We start from the raw sequence: 22,147 nt of genomic DNA, 5'->3' as shown, positions 1-22,147 counted from the left end.
GGGAATGTTACAGCCCATCTCGAGGGAACTTCAAGGAGTCCCAAATGCCCAGATGTGCCTCTGAGGGTATCACGAAGCAAACTTGCTTCAGCGTCGTTGTGTTCTGATGGCTGCCGAGCGGCTCAGGGCCGGGCCGAGCATAGCTCCCCGCTGCCCCCAGGGCTCTGTGCCGTGGGGAGGAGGCCCCCGGGCCCAGGCAGCGTCACAGCCCCGCCGCCGAGTGACAGCGGCATGTGCGGGGCGGCTATAAATGCCGGCGGTGATTGGCAGGGTCGGCAGCGGCGCGGCGGGCAGGGGCAGCCGCAGCCCGGCCGGCCGTCATGGGCTCGCCGCGCCGGGGGCTCAGCGACTCTTACACGGGCAACGGGCGGACGTCGCCGCCCCAGCGGCGGGGCAGCGTGGAGGGGGCGGAGGAGGCGGAAAGCGCGGCCTGGGCCTCGCGGCCCGATCGGCGCAGCTACCTGCTCAGCATCCGGCCCCAGAACAGGTGAGGCGGACCGGGGGGCGCCCAACCGGGGGGCGGCCAACCGGGGGGCGCCCAGCGGGCAGCGCTCGGGGTGGGCGTCGGGGGGCGGTGGGGAACCCCGACGGAGCACGGGGCCCCGTCCTTGCTGAAGGCGAGCGCTGCACAGCGGTGGAAATAAGGTGTCTGCTGGCCGCCGGGCGCCTTTCCTGGCGTTAAAGGCGAGCCGGGTCGGGGGGATGTGCTCGGGCTGTCGGAGCAGTCCTGTACGCGGCAGGAGGGGCAGCTCCTTGCTTCGCTAAGGACGGTATTTCTGTGGCTGTTGCAGGGGCTGTCGGCGTCGTGCGTCTTTTTATAACAGGGCTAAGCTGACTGTCCTGCTGTGAAATCCTGACAGACACGAGCTTCTGTCTATTTTTTCTTTAATCCTGGAGTTAAAGTTGCCTGCAGGATCCTACCCTGCCCTTTCTGCCCTTTCCCTACAATGAAGCTGCCTGTGTTATCTACACCAGGCTCCGAGCAAGGGGCCCACTGTGCGAGCGCCTTATCTTATTGCCAAAAAGGTATTTCTATAATGTAGATACGGGCTGAGGAGTGACGAGAACTACATTCCTGGGTTAGAAATGGCCTGAGGCGGGAGGTCTGGGATGGGAATGAGGCTTTGTTCTCGGGGGGAGGGGGGATGGTACGATAAACATGCTGTCAACTCAGAGTGGTTGAGGTTAGTGAATACAAGGCAACACGCCAGGGAAGGCAAAGGTGTTGGTTATAGCATTAGTCGTTCAAAAGAAAGCTTCTAAATGACTTTGAATTCTCTCGGAGTGCTCTTCAACCTGTAAGCCCTTGAAACGAGTGTGCCTCTTTCCTTATTGATGAGTTATAAATAATCCATTTCCAGCAAGTCAAGGGTTGAGGCCTGAAAGAAGCTGAGTTTTGTGCAAATAAATATGGCACCAAAAGAGAGAGAAATGTGCTGCCTGGTGGTCAGATGTTAAAGCTGCCTAGTGCTGAAGTTAAGTTGCCTTAGTTCAGTTGCTTTGTGCTTCTATCGTAGCGTGTGATCTAGTTGCAATCTGGCTGCGTACCATAGCATCACCAGTACCAGGAATGGAGATAGAGCATTCACAGCCAATCTATGACCTCAGACTGTGCTTAGTGGTGCAAAGGAAAACTGTGACTGCATCCAACACTTCTGTCCTAGAGATCACAGATAGAGAATCTTTAGTAAATAAGATGCTGAGGCCTTTTGGTTGCCTAGAGCTTGACTCCCTATTTCCCCCACTGCCAAATACATTCAACTTGCAGCTTTAATCTGTTTGGCTTGAAAGAGGCTTCCTCAGCCCTCAAGTAATACTTCCAGTGTTCTCAGCTGTCCTCCCCGGATTGAAGAAGTTTTGTTTAAGGCCATTGTGAAAGATGCACAGTGATGTGATGTAAGCCCGGCGTCTACTGGATGCATCAGTTCTGCATCTCAAGCACAGTGACTCCAGCCCACGTCTACTGAGCTCCAAGCCTTGAACTTGCCGCACTAGCACTGCATGTTGTCTGCCCTCCTGTTTCATAGGTAGGAGTCTTGCACCTTTGCATACAAAGTAATGCTGTATTGCAACGCTTAAAGTTGCAATTAATTCATTTTCCACAAATCCCACACTGCCCTTTTCAACCCATTCAAATGCTTTTGGTTATCAGTGTATGACAAGGAGATTTCATTTTGCTGCTTGACTTCAGCTGCTACTCCTGTTGTAAGAGAGAGATGCTAAGTAGCGAAACTCACCTTTCCCTGTATTCAGGGCATCTTTCAGGTTCTCTAAGGGATGAGTGAGATAAAAATCCTGTTCCCTGCACTGCCTTGAGTGCAGATTTGAGAGAAGATGTGTGGAAACAAACAGTAAAATTGCTTTGCTGTCTATGCAAAGGGCATAGGTTTGAATGAAGTGGGGCTTTTTGTCCTAATTAAGTAATTAGAACTTCCACTTCTGGAAAGTGGATGAGTGGAATGGTGTGGTAAGGAGACTTTCAGGAAGCAATTAAGAGTTTAATTAAACCCAGAAACATCTGGAAAGCTGACCTGGGAGAACTGGAAAAGCAAGATGAGTGATGTGTGTACCAGCAGATAACATTCAGTTCTCTTTTAACACAGAGGTACTTGAATGTGGTGGCTTTAAAGCTGGCCAACATGGGGCAAGTGATACAGACACAACTGCAGAGGGAGGCTGCTGTGGTGGTTGGAAAGCAAAAATGGATATTCAAATCCAAAGAGAGCGGGGTATTTTTTTTCTCAGGTTTATCAGAGGTTAGGAACACTTCTGGGACAACTCATATTTCAACTGTATGTGTGCATTAATGAGCTATGTAGAGAACATGGATGGTCTTCCCCGGCTTCCCTGAGCATACAGCAGGAAAGGGAAGTTGTGCAAATTGAAGGATACTAATTTGGAGTCTGGGATATACTTTTTCCATTTCTTACATTAGAGAAATTGTTGGGAGTAGTGTTACAAAGGCCAGAAGATCAGGGCTGTTAAAAATGGCTGTATCTTCATAAAGTCATAGAATAACCTGAGTTTGAAAGGACCCACAAGGACTGTCAGCTCCACCTCCTGTCTCCACACAGTACCACTAAAACCCTATGGCTGAGAGCAGTGCTCTGAGGCTCCCTAAGCTCAGCAGCTTGGGGCAGAGCCTTTTCCTAGCCCCACCTGACTGTCCAGCTGCTGTTTGTGTGTCTTGCTCTCTAGAGCCTTCACCACTTTTATAGCTCTCCCTTGGGTGCTCTCTAATAACTTTACGTTGTTATACAGCAGTGCTCAAAAGCACATGCAGTGCTGGAGGTGAGGCCACACCAGAACTGAGCAGGCCAATTCCTTCCCTTGACCTAATGCACCACAGGGTAAAGAACACTATCCCCTTATCAGACTGAGTATTTGGGATATTTACTTTCTGTGCAAATGGGAACTGTTCTTTAGGAAGAGCTTTTCCCTTTCTTTAAGAACAACCCAACTTTGGAGAATGTCTTATACCTTAGGATACAATTTTATTTGTAAAAACAAATGGCAGATGCTTCATCTGCATTTGAGGCCTTCTCTTCTGTTGGAAGCGATCAGTGCCCCTCATCTAATACAGATATCTGCTTCTAGGTCTTGTTGATGCATTGCCTCCTTGCTTAAATATCTTTCCACTGTCAGAGCTCCGTCATATGCAGATATTTATAGAGCATTTCGACATTGCCACTAATCTTTTCTTGGATGGCTTTTTCTGATTGTGGTGGCAGGTGAGCTCAGGGGAGTGGCTTGCCATGATTTTTCTGTGCATCTGGCTTTTCTGGCTGGGAACAGTTCCCAGTCTTGTATCTCTTGCTTTGCACTTTATATTGAATGAAAGTGAAAAGGTCTGTTGCTGTAATAATGAGAGCTGTGAACTCAGGGATGCTTAATTCCCAAAAAGCATGGCCACCTTTCTTAGTTCAGAGGAGTTCTCTCCTCAGCACTTGGGCATCTGTAACTTCTTGTGGCACCTTGTTTTTGGCAGTAAACTGTGTTAATCCCCAATAAGAGACCAGCTGTGGCATCTGAAGGAATTCAGTACATCTATCTTGTCTGATGGATTTTGAGAGGAGGCACATCCAGTGCTTACACAAAAGACAAAAGCAAAGATGTTGATGGGCTGATCTCCAGTCCATAGGCTCTCTAGGATAGAGGTGTTTATTTTCCCCTGTAGTTATACCTAAATGAGCAATAGTGCCCTATTTTGAGTAGGGCTCCTTGTCAGTAGTACACTATGAATAATAATCCCAAGCTGCATTTTTTTTTCCAACCCTTTCTATAGCATCCAGTTGATATCTGCTGAAAGTCAAGTAGAGGTGAACTAATAGCCCAGGCTGGAAGATCAGGACATGGAGCTGGATGAACAGTGCAAAATATATCATGTTTCAATGGGGAGTAGCGTAGTTTCCTTGAAGACAGAGGCAGTTTCAAGGAGATAGAATTAAAATGTGCTCCATCCTCCTCCTACCTCAACTAGGGAAGGAAGCTCTTGGATGGATGAGGCTGTTCTCTCCCACTGACTGTGCCTCACATCTCACAGCACCAGATGGTCCCCAAGGGGAAAGTTAGAAGTTACAAAAACCCTCTACTTTCATGTTGCTTCTTTTCTAACCCACAGTCACAGAAATCTACACACAATGAAAATCTACATGCACACAGAAATCTACACACCAGAAGGACGTCAGCTTAGCTGGGTGTCTTGTTGTTCAACACTTGTTCTGCTCTTTGTCCTTCTACATTCCTTGTTGTCTTTCAACTTGTGACTGGTTAATCTAGTCAATAGAGGCAGTTATACTTTGGAGTTAAAGTGCAAGATCTGAATCATCCTCCTGAGTGTTACTGTGGTTAATGGAGGAACACATAACATAGTGTTTTCCATCTTCTTTTGTGTTGGCATATATCTCTAAATTGTTACATGCAAGTCCACGTTCATTTAAACTCAGCATGAATTACCTGCTGAAAAATACCACAGTTCTTCAGCCTAGCAACAATTTACTCTGTGACCTTGACAAGTAGAGACTCTATTTTCCAGTCAGTAAAATAAGAATGTGTCTTGTGTAGTTCCATAGCACTCGCAGCTATTTTATCACCAGGTTGCTGATAATTACTACAGCGGTACATGAAACACAGACTTTTTCCATGTGTGCATGAAGTGCTTGATAAGAAGCAGGACACATGGCGGAAAAGAGGCCTTAAACATAATCATGTGGACATGAAGACTTTGCTTCTGGCTTTGAAAAATGTGGAATGAGTGGCTACCAACAGCTTAGAAAATACTGAGTGGGTTGTGTTTTTCTCAGGCTGTATTAACATTGCAGGCAGAGAATTTCAGACGGAATGTAATACTTAGAAGCCTAGATGTACAAAACAAGCCCGATAATTGCATGGGGCAGAGTGACAGCAGGCAGGAGTGTCTGCACAGGACTGTTGGAGCAGCCCTTCAGTCCTGGGTCTCCTCTTCTTGGGTTCTTCTGTGGAGTTTTTCTGCTGTTTTATTTCCATCACAGCATAACTTGGAGGTCTCAGACTTGGTGTCATTGATCATTTCTCTGTTTACTTGCTGCACTGGACAGTTAGTGCAGCTCAGTTTTTGTGCTGTGGAAAAGTGCTGAAACATGTAAATGACTTTTGCAGCTCAAGTAGATCAAGTCCATACACTTGGACATGGGAGGAAGGAACCAATGCAAAACATATTTCATCTTCTAAGCTCCTGTCAACTTTCACATGGGGCCCTGAGCTGGAAGGAGAATGATTTCTCTAGCAAGAAATAAAGAAGAATTTTGAGCAATGACTGCGTGAAAGGGATTAGGAAAGATGCAGGATTTGACATCTAAGTTTGTAAAGCAGTTACCTTCTCAGTCCCAGTGGGGTGATGTACCAGCCCAGACCATCAGCTTGAGTGATATTTTTAGTGATTAGGGAGTGAGTGGTGTTGACAGTTCTGCCTCCTGTCCATGCAGCAAGGCTGAAATTAGGCAAATGCATGAAAGATGGGGAAGACTATCTTCATTTTCAAAGGAAATTAGGAGTAGTTGAAGGGCTAAAACCTTTGAGAGGATGAAAAATGTTGAAAGCATCTGATGAACTGTCACTTAAAGAAGAGCTGAGGCAGGTAGAAACCACATGGAAGAACGACAGAGGAGTGTAATTCCCATGGGCCAGTGCAATAGTGGTTAACAACCAGATCTGTATTTTCAGGGCTCGCTTTTAACAAGCTGTCCCTCGCTTCATAATTGAGATACCTGCAGAGGATTTCCTACCACCATGGTTGGATGTGTGGAGTGCAGAACTCTCCAACCTAAGCATGCAGAATCCCCTTTCTCCTGCACATTTAGCCCTTGATTCCCCTGCTTTAGAAGTGTAAGGATAAACTAAGCTTCTGCCTACATCCAACAGCCCCTGAGCTTGCTCAGAGGATACACATCCGCTGTAGATGCTGCATTTAATTAGCAGAATCCCATACTGTGTACACTAACAAGTCTCTGGAGAGCTGAGGATATGGATGGTCCAATCCCAAGGCGTATCAGACTAGGCGTGCTGGGGCATCTGTCGTGCCTTGTGCAGGAGTTCCACATTTCCAAGTTAATAGGTTTGGTTTAGAGTCTGATGTAGTTATGCTGGTGCAGCTCTGTGTGGGTATGCTGTAAACTTAATTAAAATGAAGTGAAATGCCAGCTGCCTGCAGGCAGGGCTGTTGTAGCTGCAGCTTTCAGAATTTGATCTTACTTTCTCTGGCCTTAAATCCCTAGTTTGTTTAAAAAAGACTTCCTTAGTTCTTTAGCATATTGAGGTTAAACTTTAGTTAACACATGCGACTTTTTTCTTTTGATATTATGAAGGCTCCTCAAGAGACCAGCAGTCTGCTGCTCAGCATAATGTTTCAGGACATGCAGTGAATAAAGCCTGGGCTCCATTCACCCCTGTGAACACAAGGGGTTGAGGCACAGGCACTCTTCATTCTGGCTCTAGTCTTTTCTGTGATTAAGAGACAAGACACCTCCCCATTTGTCTCAGACAAACAAAGCATGTTTAAAATATTGTTCTGCCTATGCTCACGTTCTCCAGTAGATATTTTAGGATCTTCCTTTCTGGCTTCTCAAGTGATGCCTGTGTCCTTTATATTCCTCACAAGGAGACAGTTTCCCTTGTAATGAGATGCAACACTCACTTTTACTGTTGACAAAGCTGGGAGGTGAGCCTATGTATGCCTATGAATTAGGGGCATTGTGGGGTTGTGGTGTGAGGTCACCTGGGACTAGTAGGATAATTGTGGGTGGGAGGGTGCTCGATCCCTCTGGCAATGAGCAGCTAAAGTGGAATTGCAGCTCTCCTAAGCTGTCAGGATGTCAGTAAAACAGGTAATATAAGGACAGGTCTGGCCTGGGGCTTAAAGGGATGTCTCAGATGCTGGGGCTCAACTGGAAAGACAAAAGTGCGGTTCCTCGGTCTTCACCCAAGGAGCAGCTCAGTGCTTGCAAGATGGATCAGGTAACCGACCGTCAGCCTTTTTTGGCTGCTGTGTGATTCTTTTCCGCTGGGTAGTGCCCGATCCGTTGCATGAGCAGCAGTGTTGGCTTTGGGGAGGGATCAGTATCATGTGCCCGAGGATTGAGAGTGAAGCTGCTGCCAAAAGGGCAAGTGCCACCCTGTGTTTTTGGGGTTAGAGCTGCTCCTGAGCAGCTGCCTCAGGCTTCTACCTAATCTGCCTTTGCAGAACTACTTCTTCAGTTCTTTTCTCTGTGGGTATGGAGAAGTGCTACAGGCGGAAACGCTACAGGGCTGGCAGCAGTAGTTTTCTGAGACCCTCTATAGTCACTCGTAGGGGTGAGATTCTGTGTCATGCTGACGTCTGTGTGATTAGGACTTGCACAGAGCTGGGATGAGGTCATTTAGGTAGAAGACTTGAGGATTTGTGCCTTTCTTAGTTCTTCATCTCCTCCTGTAGCAGCATTGTAAAGCACTAAAATGTGGTTGTTCAGCAGTGGTCCTCAGGCTTAGAAGGTTTGATCCATCTGCATGTACTATTATTGGAGTATGACTTCTTACATCCCAAAAGACAACTTGCCTGTGCTGCTCTGAGGCAGTATGTTGATGTTGTAGTATATGTGACAATCCTACTGGGTCACACTAAGCTTGCATGATGCTGGCTATCTGTTAGCAACTTAGCTGGACTTCTGATTCCCATGTTGATGAGATGAGGGCAGGTTGATGAAACCCTCCTGACTGCTAAGGGTCCTACAGCCCTCAGGAGCTGCTGCCACAAAATGACATCATGGTGTATGGTCCCTGAAGATGCTCCTCTGGGACTGCTGCTGGTAAGTAGCTCATCCAGGTGTCTTGTGTAGGATTTGTATTTGAATTTTATTCCCTGAAATGGTTAATGCTACACCACATTTCTGCAGAGAAAATAAACTGTAGATACCTGTAAATTCCAGTGTTCAGTGGGTTCTGTTGTTTTGCTTTTTGTTTGTTTGTTTTGCCTGATCCTAGTGATTTGGCTGGCAAACTGGAAAACAGCATATAACAACTGGAGCATTTTCAGCTTCTCAGAAAAGCTGGTATCTCTATCCTGAGCAAAATAGAGGTGACAAGCTGGGGCCACCTCCAGAGACATGGGCATGCAGTGAACTGCACTCTCAAGTACCATTTAACCAAGTAGCTCCCCAGTGGAGTTGCCTGCTTTGAGCACAGTGCTGTGGGCGGTGCATGGAAGGCTCAGGTGCTGCTTCTTGGAAACCTACTCGTATAAATCTCCTTACACTTATTCTCTGTGGTTAACGACTGTTTCATTTTTACAGCCTTTGACTTCAATTTACAATGTAGCTTGCTCGTCCTGGCAGTCAGCCCGAGTAAGGCAGCTGTACCTTCTTTTAATAGGACCTATGACCCGCGCAAAACAGCTCATATTAATACGTCTCTATAACAGTTTATTTCAGCTCCTTTTCATGCTTCTTTATCTAATGTTTTTTATGCTGTTTTTTGCTTAGCTTACCAAGCAGCAGATTCTCTCTCTCCAGTTTAGGAAGGTAAAAACTACATTGCATTAAATTTCTCTGACCAAACACTTTGCTGAATCTGACTGCATATGATTAATCTGTAACGCTTAGGTACTAATTAAAGAGAGCCTTGGGTGATCTAACAAACTTATTCTGCATGGTTGTATTCCTAATACTTGCCTGAACTGCAGACAGCGTAGTGAATGTTAGTTGTAATAGTGAATGTTAGTTGTAATTCCTGTGTTAAGGTGCAAGAAATATTCACCTTTTGTGGCCAAAGGATGGCTGTACAGTTTGTTCAGCTACTGAGTGATATTAAAGTGAGACTTCCATACAGAGACATTAAAAATTAAATGTGCCTGCCCTGAAGCTTTCAAAGAAGAAATTTTCTCCTTTCCCACCATCCTGTGCTTTACCATGAGGATCCTCCTTCATTTGGACTCTGCCATGATGGGCACTTGTATGGCTGGACCTCGCCTCTGGCAAAAGAGCACATCCTGAAGTCAGTGGGCATTACTGGTTTGCTGCAGAAGCAAGTAGAGGATTGATGGTGGAAGGAGAAGCCTCTCCAGAACACCTTGGTAGCTCTGGGATTGTTAACAAAACCGTCAGGAAGAGCAAATCACCATTAAGAATAAGCAAATCAATTCTCAAATCTCCTTTTCCTGCAGACTGCTTTTGTATGGAAATCCCTCTTTAATTGTAAAAAGGCTACTGAATTGCTAGTGTCCTCTTCCTGATCTGGAGGGCTTTTTCTGCAACAAAGATGCACCTTCGGGAAGGCCCATAGGAAGAGCGGCTGCCGCCTTGGATCAGATTGCTTGAAAGCTCTGAATTACTGGTTTAGAAAACAATTTGAATTGGACGAGTCACATTGCAGCTGGAATGATTCAGCTGAGAGCCCCACAGTGCTGCAGTGTCTAAAACCTGCCTGTGACTAATACAATAGTTACTTTGAAAGATTAAAGAGACTTTCCAGGGCTCACTGCCAAGTGTTCCTTGAGCAAGACTTGTCATATTCATCTGCTGTGCCTGTGGAGTCCCCAGCTTCTGGTGCTGCTGCTTTCCTGGAGCATTCAGTAGCCTTTGTGGTATTTCTCCTGGCTCTGGGGTTTGCACTGAAGGGATCAGACTCACTCCCAGTGCTGCAGTGATGTGGCACTGGGATTAAACTTGGTCTTGAGTGTCACTGTGTTTGTGCACATCACTTGTTTTTATTGTTGAAGATGCTGAACTTGTTGCTCTCTTACTGGGTTATGAAACGGTCATTGACTGGGGAGTCGTGACTTCACTATGTGGATCTGTAAGGCATTTACTCATCTAGGACTGGGGAACCTTAATGAAAGGTATATCAGAACCCCACCAGCAACTGCCTCAGCCCCGGATTTTCTGCCCTGCTCATTGGAAATGGGAGCTTTTCGTCTCCTGGGTTTGGCGTATGGGAAGGTTTCTCTGCTTTGACAGTTATTGGTAGACACAGCCCTTTCCTGGCCCTGTGGCTGGGGGGAGGGGTGACTTCCAGGACCAGTCTCCTGGGGACCACTGATTTCCACAGAAAGGAGCCCAAGCCACGGCATCTACTTTTTACCTTCTATCCCATACCTGTTTGGTTATAGCTCATAACCCTTGTTCAGTAGATAAGTCAAGTTTGCAACAGGCCCATCTTCCATCCCCTTTCCTGATGCCAAGTGCCTGGGAGCTGGGTGAGGCTTGTGCTGCCCCCCAGCCCTTTGTCACTCAGGGATCCACCTCCCTGCATCTCTCATAAACTGAGGCTGATGGGAAGCCAGAGTGAAAACTGTAGTACTGCAGCCCCCAGGTAAGTTTTTTGGATGGATGAAACAAGCAGTTGCTGTGGCTGGAGCTCTTCTGGTGCCTTCAGCTGTGTGTGGTTCAGTCCTTGCTGCAGTGCCTGACCTAGCTGGCTTCATGCTAAGCGTGGATTTTGGTATTTCCTGAACCAAAGTGCTTCCTCAGCAGGCAGAGCATGATTAGCAGCAGTGCCAGCTTCCTGCCTGCAAGCTGGGGGCTGCTTGTGAGGCTGGTGTCCTCCTCACAGCTATCCCCATGCACTGAGAGCCCTTCTGCTCATAGTGGTACTGTGTCAGGAGTGGTCTCGGGGTTTGTTCCACCTCTTGCATGTCTCTAAAAGCCGATCACTTGTTTAAGGAATGTGTCTTCCACTGCTGAAAGTGTTTTAAGCAGAGCTGCTGTCCACCAGTTCCATAGCTATTCTTGCTGTTTCTCCTAAGGTCCTAGCACTTGAGACCTCAGGATCCTCTCTCCCAGTGTAAACATGTTTTAATTGCAGAGGAGAAAATGGAAGAAGTTCTTCACTTCCAAGAGTGCCAGAGCACTACCCAAATGAAGATCGTACTTGGAATTCAATCCTTTTCCCTTAAAATTAAGTACCTGGAGACTCTAAGATCCTTTTTTTTTTTTTTTTTTTATGAGATTCATGGATAGCACTGGCTGTTTGGATGGTCCTGGCTGTTTGGACCTCACAGCCTGAACTTGGGGGTCAGTGCATGGACTCATGGAGTGTGTACTGTGGTTGCCTACTTGCAGCAGTAAGAGGTGAAGCAGATGTCATGTAATTCCTGAGCACAGAAAGGTGCAAGCCAGGCTCAAGGGCCCTATGCTTATGAGCCATGTTCAGTTCACACTTGGTCTGAAACTGCAATGTGAAATCTTCACAAATAAAATAAAATCTCAGTGGAGAGAATAACTGATAGTGCAGTACCAGGAGAGCAAAGCTGCTTTGTTAGTGTCATGTTTGGAGCCTGCTGGCTGATCAAAGACATGTTCAAATGTGACCCAGAACTAAAATTATTCCTGACATTCATTATCCTAATAGCTTCATAGACAAAGGAGATGTGTCCCAAATGACACTTTAAATTGACAGAATCATCTTAGGAATGAAAGAACAGTCAAATACCACAGCTCTTGACATGACTTGTGAAAAACCTGTTGTAGAGATGATGGGAGGGAAGGAGGGCATGTCTAACAAGAACACAGCACAGGTAGGCTTTTGAGATGAGATAGGAAGGGAACCCTTTGATTTCTTTCTAGTACTTTAATCTCTAAGAAATGCTTCTTGAATCTTCCAGGAGCACCTTCTGCGCAATCATTTCCCAGCTGACGGAGGAAACCCAGCCACTATTTGAAACCACTATCAAATCTCGTTCTGTGTCCGAGGACTCTGATGCTAAATTCACGTGCATAGTGACAGGTAACAGTGCCTTCAGTGAGTAACCTGGTCCTGTCTCACTTGCTGGACTTGCACTAGTTAAAGTCTGGAGTAAGCAATAACATAACAAGTCCAACATTGTCATACCAACAAGTAAAGATTCAGCAATTGCATGACAGTTTCAGCTTTAATTTGATGGGGGAATGAGGGGAAAACATTTGACATTGTAAAGAAGCAAAGGCCTAACCCAACATCTCAAGCAGTACAGATTAAAGAGCAGGAAGTGGAATGTGCTGATTACTGCTTGGGCAAGTGATACTTTATTGTCCTAATCTGTGCTTCTCTAATCCTGGATTCTATGCCTCAGGAATATGCAGTTTTGGAGACTGTTACACTGGAGCCAACCTTAGCTCTCATTGCTGACTATCCATTTGCATCAGTGATAAACGTGTATCTGTCAGTATCTGAAATAAAGACCAGTTTCAGCCCAATGAGCTAAAATCTGACCCTGAGCAAGAAAGATTAAGGCCAAGGAGTATAGAGGGAGATGGAGAAGACTGAAAGATAGTGTTAGTGCAGAGGTGTTGTGGTGAAGGGGCATGGCAAAGCATTGATGTAAAGGCAAGCAACTTCTTTGCTGGTGAGCTTTTGCCTCTTAAATATAAGAATACTAAAATTTCTCTCTCTTCTTTTTCCTTTTTTTTTTTTTTTTTTATTAGTAATGATCTATTTAGAACACTGATTCTTCCTGTTATTGTGTAAGTTACTTATACTGACAACTTAGTGAGATTCACTGAAGAAGCTTGTTACCTTTCTAATGAGGAGAGTACCTCCAATGAGCCTCATAATCTCTAGTACCAAGACTTTCCTAAGATTTAGGGAATCCAGCTTGGAATTATAAAGATGCTGTAAATAAGCTGTATGCAAAGAAGAACATACTGAACCTCTTTTCTGAAAGCCTCCTACTTTGAATTCTTGGCTCTTCTGATTTGATTCACAGGTTTTACAGGTCTGGCTTTCTGAACTTGCAGGGCTACAGCTGGTGCATTGACTTCATTGATACTTAACTTTAGCAGATGACTTCCTGCTTCTGTGGTAAAACTGGGCTGCAAGGGTTGCCTCCAAGCCATACCCTTTCATTAAAAGGGCTTTCCTGATCAAATTTATTAAGAGGAAAAGCTTTACATATTGTGCAATAGCATGTAACTCATCATTTTGCAAGCTGACAGTGTTAGAGGTCAAAAAATGAGTGCTGTTTGGATATGTTACGTGATCTCAAGTAACATAAGATGCCATTCTCTCCTCCTCACCTGAAAGTGACATGGTGGTGTGAGCCCAGAGGGTGACTGCTTTGCATGGAGGCATACAAAAGCACTGCTTTCCCTTTCAAAATATCTTTTACAGTGCCTAGTCCTGGCTTAAGTCATCCCCAGATGCACCTTGGGCTGGATAGTTTCTTTTAAAAGGCCTCTTCTCTTCCAAACTCTGAACAATACCATCAGCTCTATGTAAGAGGGCCAGGATACTTCAGTCAGCCTTATAAGGGCCAGCATCTCTCCTGGAGAAAAGAGAAACAACTCACTGTGAAGAAGACATGCAGACATGGAATGCCTGTGCTTGTGCATATCAGAGTATATTTAGAGACAGATGTTCTCTATCCAATTTGTAGCCTGTTTGTAAGCAGAAGGCTGCCTTCCAGCTTTGGATGACCTGTTGGTGCTGGGTAGCACAACCTGATGTCTTACACCGTGTTGAAAAACTGATACTGGTGTCACTTCTAATGAAGTGAAGGAGAGCTTCAAATGAGCATCTTCAGCATGTAGTTATTTTCATACTTAATAAGTTAGACTGGAGGGTGTATTTATGTGTTTAAATTAAAAGACTCCTCCCAGAATTAGGAATTTTCATAGAAAAGCCCTTAAACAGCCTGGACCACCTGTGCCATGCGATCAGTATGAACGTGCCTTGCATGTGGCCATGTGGCCTGCTGTAGGAGCTGAGAATTTCTTTGGGACATGGGGCATGAAGTGCAGAGTAAAGTTCACTTCTGAAGTCTAATCAGGCTTTCAGATATCTCCCCCTTGTCATGATTAGATTCAAATGGGAGGTAGTGAAGGGAGAAGAGATGATTGCATCCCTGGCCAGTGTGGTACCAGCTCAGTCTTGCTGCTGTGGTTGGAATCCAAGGGCACTTTGGTTCATAGCCTTACAGGAGGCAAAGGGCAATACTGTCAGTTACTTCTGTTGTTACTCCCAAGCCCCATATGCAGTTACATGATCTACGATGACATTTTTTTGCTGCTTCTTGACTGATTATGAATTCCAGTGCAGCACCTTATCTGTGAATACCAGAGACTCACTGGTCTTGTCCTAGGAAAGCAGCACAATGTCTCACATTTGAAGAGCCAGCTCCACAACCCCAGCTTTTTTCCTGCCTTCTGGTTCTGCAACTTTGTTCTGCCTGCTGCTGGAGTGCCTAGTACATCTTATTTGATTGTTTTGGGTCAAGTCCCAAATGCATCAGTGATGACATGTTTTCACTTTTAGGCAAAACTAGTTTAGCCTTTATTTTCTGAGAATGAAGAAAACTCAAGACATGATTTTGTTGTGTTTGTTTCCTCTTTGTGTTGTGTTTCCTCTTTGTTTCTCAAAGAGGAGAGGAGCACACTCAGCTTTTTTGCACCAAGTTGCTTCCTTGGCGGGTCTGACTGGACCTCAGGGGTCTCATCCTCCAGAGCCTCTCCCGTGAGGGGCTATGGGGCTCTTTACAGTCAGCAGCTCTTATTGAAGGTGCTGTAAGGATTTCACAACTTCTCAGTCATCTTCGCATAGTGTTGGCTGGGGAGGGAAGATGCAGGCTGATGAATCACAGGGGCTTGGATGAAGGGGCATGGGTCTGTGATTGCTTTTCTGGGAGTGAGGCCAGCTCTGAGTGGTGACTGTATCTAGCCAGGGCTATTGCATCAGTATCAGGTATTACCAGTTTACAGGCAGTTTTGTTCAGCTCAGTGGGTGTCTGGCCCTTCTGTCAGCATTGCTGAGTCCATGGGCCAGATGGAATCAGATCTTACCCGGACTTTTCCTCCCAAAACTGCCTCAAGCCCTGAGACAGCTTGTGTAGAGGAGAAATGTAAAACCAAAGGGATCATATGAAGATGTTTCCAAACTCTTTTCACTTTACCAGGCTTCAGAAGCTCAACTTCCCCGTTTACTGCCCCATAAAATCAAAGCTGAAACTGCTGTAAGCACCTTTAATGTTTAACGCTTTAAAAGCGTTTAATGCAAATATTTCTGGATGAGTTCACAAAAGCTTCTCGGGCTTCAATAGCTTAAGGAAAAAGAAAAAGAGTATTTGATCTAAAGTTGGCAATTTCTCTATGAAAAACCTGGGCTTAGAAGGTCTCCTGTACCATGCAGTGCTCGGCTGTCATGGTAGAGCAATGCTGCTGGACAATGGACTTCCCAAAAGCTTTTGCTGATCCTGATGGTGCTTAGAGAATGCAACAGGAGCCTGTCCTCCTCTACAGGAATGCATGTCTGTAAAGGTGGGGTGCTTGCTGATTAAATGCAGGAGACCAGCAGGAGACCTCTGCACCAGCTGCAAGGGGGCTGCAGGAGGGGCAGGCTTAGGAAAGGTGAGTGCTTGGTTTTATGAATGGCTGCTCTGTTCTGAAATATGCCATTTGCAGCCACCACTTGTCTGATGGGGAGCAGGTATAAAAATGCAACATGCCAGAGAGATTTCAGGCTTAATAAGAAAAGAAGCCTTTTGTTAAGGCACTGAGCAGCTGTAGGAATTACAGCTCTTTCCAGCAGATGTCAGCTGGGCATTGGCATCAGATGCAGAGGCCATGGGGGGACATTGCAGGGTTTCTTGGAAATGGTACGCTTGCATTTCCCAGAATGAAGTACTGTGATGGCTATTCACAGAGTATTAGGAAAATCTACCTGCCAGCTAGCTGTAGTAATAGCTTTGGGGCCTGTGAAGGTCTTGTGTGCAGACAGCCCTGAGGAAGGGTAGGACTGCTCTGAATGAAGTGTGAGCTGCACATGAAAACTGTTTGTTCCTTGTCCCTGGAGCAGTAGAAAATCACTGCACACTCATTTGACTCAGGATCCTGCTGTGAAGTATAATCAGTAGCTAATATGTATGGAAAATAAAAGCAGCAGGGTTGGTCTGTGGTGATCCCCTTGCTGGAGTACTTCTTTATCTCCCTTTGGTCAGGGGAGGAGGTTCAACATGTGCTGCTTTAGCTCCTTCTGGTCAAAGGCATTACCTACCAGCCAGCACCGGGGCTCATTCCTATTGAAGGATCTGCACTTCTCCTGTTTTACTCCTGCTGTGGGGCCTTCTTTACAGAGACAGATGTACGCTGGGCTTGGGCATTGCTGATGGCTCCTGGCTTCGGTCTGATGCAAGCAGGTGGCTCCTGGAGCTTTTCAATTAAACATTTTGATTGCCAGCCCTGAAATCAGTGGGCTAGCAACTGGGAAGTATCTTGGGTAGGCTGTGGTGTCCTGTCCCTCCCCACTCCATACATCATAGCCACTGGGGCTGGGCATTTTGGGTGTTCCTGCATAACGTGGGTCCTGGCCAGTGCTGTTTGTGGGAGCAGATTGATGTGCAGACCACATTTGGGGGTGCTGGTGGAGATCAATGTGCTGGCCTCCTTCACAACAGTAGCATAGGGTTGTTGGTAGGGGATAAGCTTTAGATACCCATCCTGGGGCTTTGAGCAGCTGCTGAATGCACTTACTTAAACTGGGACATGATGTGATCATTGAAACTTTTATCCCATGCCCTTAGGGTCAGCTGGGCTGTGCCAGGAGCCATGTGTGAAGCAGAGAGATGAATGGTGACTGCTTGCTTAAGCAGTTTTCCCCTGAAAAATAGGCTGCTCTGAGCTGGAACTGCTGTGGGTGAGAGACCAGGGCTCTGATCCCTGTATGCCCTCCTGCTGATCTACCGCCACCAAGTGTGGTGGGCAATGTGTGGCCTTGTGCCCAGCTCACTGGCCAGCCAGTCACACACATCATGATGTCATTCTACTGAAAAGGCAGGTGACATCTCTTGTCAAGTGACATTTGTAGGACATCAGGCTGCCTGTGATGCAATCAAGGTCGCTTCTGTTCAGTGGAAACTTTGGGATCGGTTTACAGGCTGTGACACTTAGCAAAATGTTGTGAGCTCCATGGAGGGACAAATGCCTGTTTTCTAACCTAAGCCTTAATCTCAGCAAAACACGCCTCTTCATATAAAAGTGACAGCGTGCTCACTTTCTACACCCAGCCAGCGTTACAGGAGACGGCCATGCCATTCACTCTCTTCTGTTCAGGAATGAAGTGCTGGGATTTTTTTCTCAAAAATAGCTCTCTTCCTAGGAGCAATAAAAGCTTTGGATAAGTCCCTCAGGTTTCCACTCACAGTACTTTCTCTGCCGTATGATTTAAAGAATGTGATGAGCCCAGAATAACACGTATCCTGTTCTGCCAGAGTGTTTTGTTTTGCTGCTGATTCCTTGTCCTTTGCTGTGCTCCTTGGTCCAGCATTCCTCATGCTGATGTCTGTCCTTCCCTTCTACAGGTTACCCACAACCAGAGGTGACGTGGTATAAGGATAATGAAGAGATGGACCGCTACTGTGGCTTACCCAAGTACCAGATTTTCCATCATGGAAATCGCCACACCCTCCAGCTGTACAAGTGAGTATTCCTCCAGTTTCCTACTGGAGAGTAGTTGGATTTGCTCTTGGGAGTGCATTTTCATTACCTGGAGAAGCTGGCTGTCAGTAGCAATCCTCCCAGTGCCAGTGCTCCTTGTTGCAGTGTTCCTGACTGTCTCTTCCCTGTCAGCTTTTCTCTCCAGATCACATCAGGATGAGACTTGAACACAGGGATAGCAGCCGTGCTGGAGGCAAGAGGAAGGTCAGGAGAAATTCCTCTCCCTGGAGTCTCCCAGTGCTGTAACAGTGTGTGCTATCACAGGGAGAGTCATGAGCAGAATGATAAGACTGACCGAAAGTGAGCAGAGGGAAAGCACTGGCTGCATTCAGGAATCAGGCAGTACAAGGACAGAAGTAGTCCATAGCAATGTCCCAAGCAAGGATAGAAGAGGGAAAAGGGCTGCAGCCCTTGCTCTTTGGTAGCTTCCGCTGCAAAGTTAGGGAAGGGAAGGGATGCCCAGACAGCCAGCTTCCTTTATCTTTAAATGAGGGCTGTGTTTTTGAAGAGCCAGGCTCACCTTGTCCCCAGTGAGCAGAGACCGGCTGCATCTCGAGTCTTGGATTTGGGATGTCAGACGGATGCCAGTATTGCTCACAGTCCTGTGATCCTTGTGGTTCCAGTGAGGACTTTTCTGCTGCTCCAGGTTTGCATGGGGGACTGACTCAACTCTTGCATGGAGCTCTGTGGGCCGGGCGTCCAGGGGTGAAGGCAGAAATGGTGTCCATTTGCTTTGTGCCTTTGAAACAAGATGGGAAGGCTTTGGTAAGGCAGTAGGATGAAGGTGGAACAGGAATGTAAGAAGCAAAGTTAGGCTATGACAGGCTGAGAGGAGAAGAGCCCATAGAGGACTGTGGTTGAGAACAGTCAAAAAGCCTGGTGCTGTTATCAGAGTTACAGCCCAGAGGGAACCAGGCACTGATTTACATGTGGATTGCTTATCTGGTAGTGCAGAGAGCAGGCAGAGCCCAGGAATGGGGGCCAGCATCTTCATCTTCTGGACCCTCAGAGCAAGTAGTGGGAAAGGGCACAGGTGTAGAGCTACAGGGGCTGGGGAGGATGGGCAGGTCTCATGCAGAGCTTTTGGTTTCCAGGTGCCAAGAGGAAGATGCAGGCATTTACCAGGCCTCTGCTAGAAATACCAAAGGCATCGTGTCCTGCTCTGGCGTGCTGGAAGTTGGAACCATGACGGAATTCAAAATTCATCAGAGATGGTTTGCCAAAATTAAGAGAAAGGCTGAAGAAAAACTACGAGAGATAGAACAGAGCAAGAAAAGAGGAAAAGAGAATGTGGAGGTGGAGTGTGTGCGGGGAATAAGCCCAGATCGGCTGCAGAGAAAGCGGAGGCTGGCCAGGGATCTGAATCTCCGATCAGGAGCCTCTCTGTGGGAGAAAGAGGATGCTGCAAAAGTGCATGTCACTGATTCTAAGTCCAGATTGCGAGAGGATGTAGCTGACTCAAAGGAAAAGTCGATAAATGCGATGACAGGCTTACCAAGCAAACTGATAACACCTTTGAAAGCAGAGGTGACCACCAATGGAGACACCTCTTTGGAGACTGTAGAAGAGAATGGGAATGGCTTTCTTGCCTACATCTATGAGACAGTGGAGGATCTCGTGTCTAAGCCGCTGGCCAAAGACTCTGCAGCTAAAAAGAAAAAGAAAGTGGAGGATGTTCCGGCAGCAAAGCAGGAAGTTTCAAAGCGAGAAGAAAGTGGGCGAGACAGGGTGAAGCCCTCAACAAATCCAAGGTTTGCCCCTCCGGTCCCATTACGCAGGAATGCGCATATGAGGTTGGCAAGCAATCAAGAAGAGGAAAATATCCCAAAGATGAAAGAGCCTGTGAAAGCTGTCAGTCAGGACACTAAAGTTAATGGTGACATGCACTTCTCTTTGAAAGAATTGTATTTTGATAATCAAGTGAAAGAGACAGCGGGGAAAGGTGAGGTGGGAACCAAGGAAGAGGCTGCGAGTGATGCTGCCCCACGGCCTGTGAGTGTCAGCAGGCAGACGGAGGATGCTTCATCATCCTCAAATGCAGTACCTGTGACGTCCGAGGGCCAGAATGACCAGCACACAGCACAGAAGTCTGAGGGGCACAAAGTCATTGGTCCAGAGGTAACTAGAACAGATCACAGCTGATGTGGCAGCATTGCATCACTGCGTACACCCCAAGGAAGCTGCTGCTGGCTTCGCAGGTTTCCTCCAGTGAAGGCACCTGGAAAACAGCCTGCCTGGGTTTGTTGTGCCCAAAGATCTGAGCTTCCATCTCCGAATAAATGTCAGATGAGGTGGTGAGGAGAGATGTACATCAGGCCATGCAGCCGGACAGCTGGGCTGTGAGCGGTCCAGGCCGTGCTGCAAGCCCTCCAGTTTAATTGGCAAGCTGACCTCATGCAGAATGTTCCCAAATTAGTTCATCAGGGAGCAGTGAATGGTTATTTGTAGCTGGGGGTGGATGCCTTGTGTGTACTTGAGGCTGATGACATCTGTCCAGTTTAGCAATTGAGCCTGAGCTTCAGCTGGCGTTTAATGAGCCCCCTATGCAAATGAGCACAGTGTGCCAGGTACACCATGTGAGCCGCGCTGGGCAGGGCACTGAATTTTGTTTACAGTGCAACGTGTATACAGTAGACCTGGGCTATTTTTTGGCTCATCCCTCTTGGAAAAAGTCTTGCAAGACTCTTTGCAGTGGCAATGCAGAGCCAGAGTGCTGCACCTGCTCCTGACCCTCATTGCATCTTTTAGTCAACTTCTATTTTTGTCACTTAACCTGAAGCGTTTTTCCATGAAAATATCAGACTGGAAGCTACGGGTCTCTTTTTTTCCCCCTTTAATGACACCTTCTCAGACAAAAGGTTTAATGAGTCCAATTTGCAGTTGCCATCAGCATGTGGCATTTGAGCAAGGGTAGGTGTACAGTGTCAGTATGAGAGGATGCATTTGGAAATAGCCATGATAAAGAAAGTGGGACTAGTGGCTGCTCCGGGAAGGAATATCCTTTCTTTCTCTTCTATGTTGCTTTGGCCATAGCTAGGAGCACGCTTTGCTGGTAAGAAACCTGCTGTGTTACACAGGCTGGGACCTGGGCTCAAAGCAGTGCACCCCACCAAACCCATCTTTAACATGCCACATCAGCAGCACATGCAGGAGCATAAATTATCACCGTGGTGCACACCCAGGGACCAGTCATCCTTTTTCTCTCTCTCCTGTGTTATTCTGCCCCTTGCTTTGAAGGAGGGTGGAATTTGTTGGTGTGTGGCATCCCTGAGCATTTGACATATATCAAGGTATTTTCCTTATACATAAATCTGCTCACAGAGGGAAAACTGTAACTTGTCAGCCAGTGTGCTTGTTGAGTAGTCAAAAGGGAACGCTTCTGATTTGAATCTGAATGCTTCAGCTGGTTGGTGGTGCTGGGGAAGTACTCAGGCTTTTGTGTAACCAAATGAATCATATAAAAACCTTTTGAATCTGACTCCCAGTGTGCTATTTATACTCTCTAGGACAACGATTATTTTTTTCTCTCCAATCTTTCCTGTAAACCAGAGTCTTAGCAGCGTTTTTTCCCCGTCCTTGGGATATAGCTGGGCCTTGTGGTTAGGACTTCTCTTTGGGATCTGTAGCAGAAGGACTTACCATAACACAAGACAGTTGCTGGGCTCTGAAACTGCCTGTGCACAAGGGTAGCAGTAAAAGTGGATTTGAATGAACCCTTGGAGTAGTTCTTGTATCATGTTGAAAATAGTGTTTTTATCATATTTCTTTTACATACCTTCAGTTTGGGTGTTTTATCAACCTTTATTTTCCCTCTAAGTCCAAAACGCGGCATTGTAACAGCCTTTGTGAAGAAGATTAACTGTATGCCAGCTGAAACCGGGACAGGCTGCTTCACTGTTGCTTTAGGAAATGTGCTTTTTCAAAAAGCTCTTCTGAACAAGCTTTAGTTCTTGCACCCCAAAATCTCAGCTCCTCTTCAGCCAAAGAGATGTCCCTGCTGGCCAGCAGCACAGCACAGAGCTCACTCTGTGTGTCTGTTTGTGAACCAGTAGAGAGACCTTTGAGCAGCAGGTCCTCGGGGATCTCCTACCTGTAGACCCTCTTGCTTAGGGCAGATGGAGACTGTGCACAACCTGTTCCTATATGTGCGTCCTGATGTTGAGCTGAGCATTGGTCAGGCACAGCATGTATCAGTGTTATCGCTGGCTCCTGTGAGCTTTATCCTACAAAAATAGACA

General features: G+C 46.5%; 1 protein-coding gene across 1 annotated transcript in view; it reads left to right on the top strand.

Annotated features, from left to right (window-relative positions):
* Positions 1-235: 235 nt before the first annotated feature.
* The window catches only part of ALPK3 (alpha kinase 3), a 29,137-nt gene continuing 7,225 nt past the window's right edge, over positions 236-22,147 (top strand). The window contains 6 exon segments of the mRNA XM_015872727.2: positions 236-313; positions 315-487; positions 8,991-9,029; positions 12,110-12,231; positions 17,774-17,891; positions 19,004-20,027. Of these exon segments, the coding sequence (XP_015728213.1) occupies positions 251-313; positions 315-487; positions 8,991-9,029; positions 12,110-12,231; positions 17,774-17,891; positions 19,004-20,027 (1,539 nt within the window). The 5' untranslated portion in view covers positions 236-250.

This window comes from Coturnix japonica, chromosome 10 (assembly GCF_001577835.2).
Source record: "Coturnix japonica isolate 7356 chromosome 10, Coturnix japonica 2.1, whole genome shotgun sequence".
NCBI lineage: Eukaryota > Metazoa > Chordata > Aves > Galliformes > Phasianidae > Coturnix > Coturnix japonica.
The sequence above is the reverse complement of the archived record's forward strand: the minus strand, read 5'-3'. Positions and strand labels throughout refer to the sequence as shown.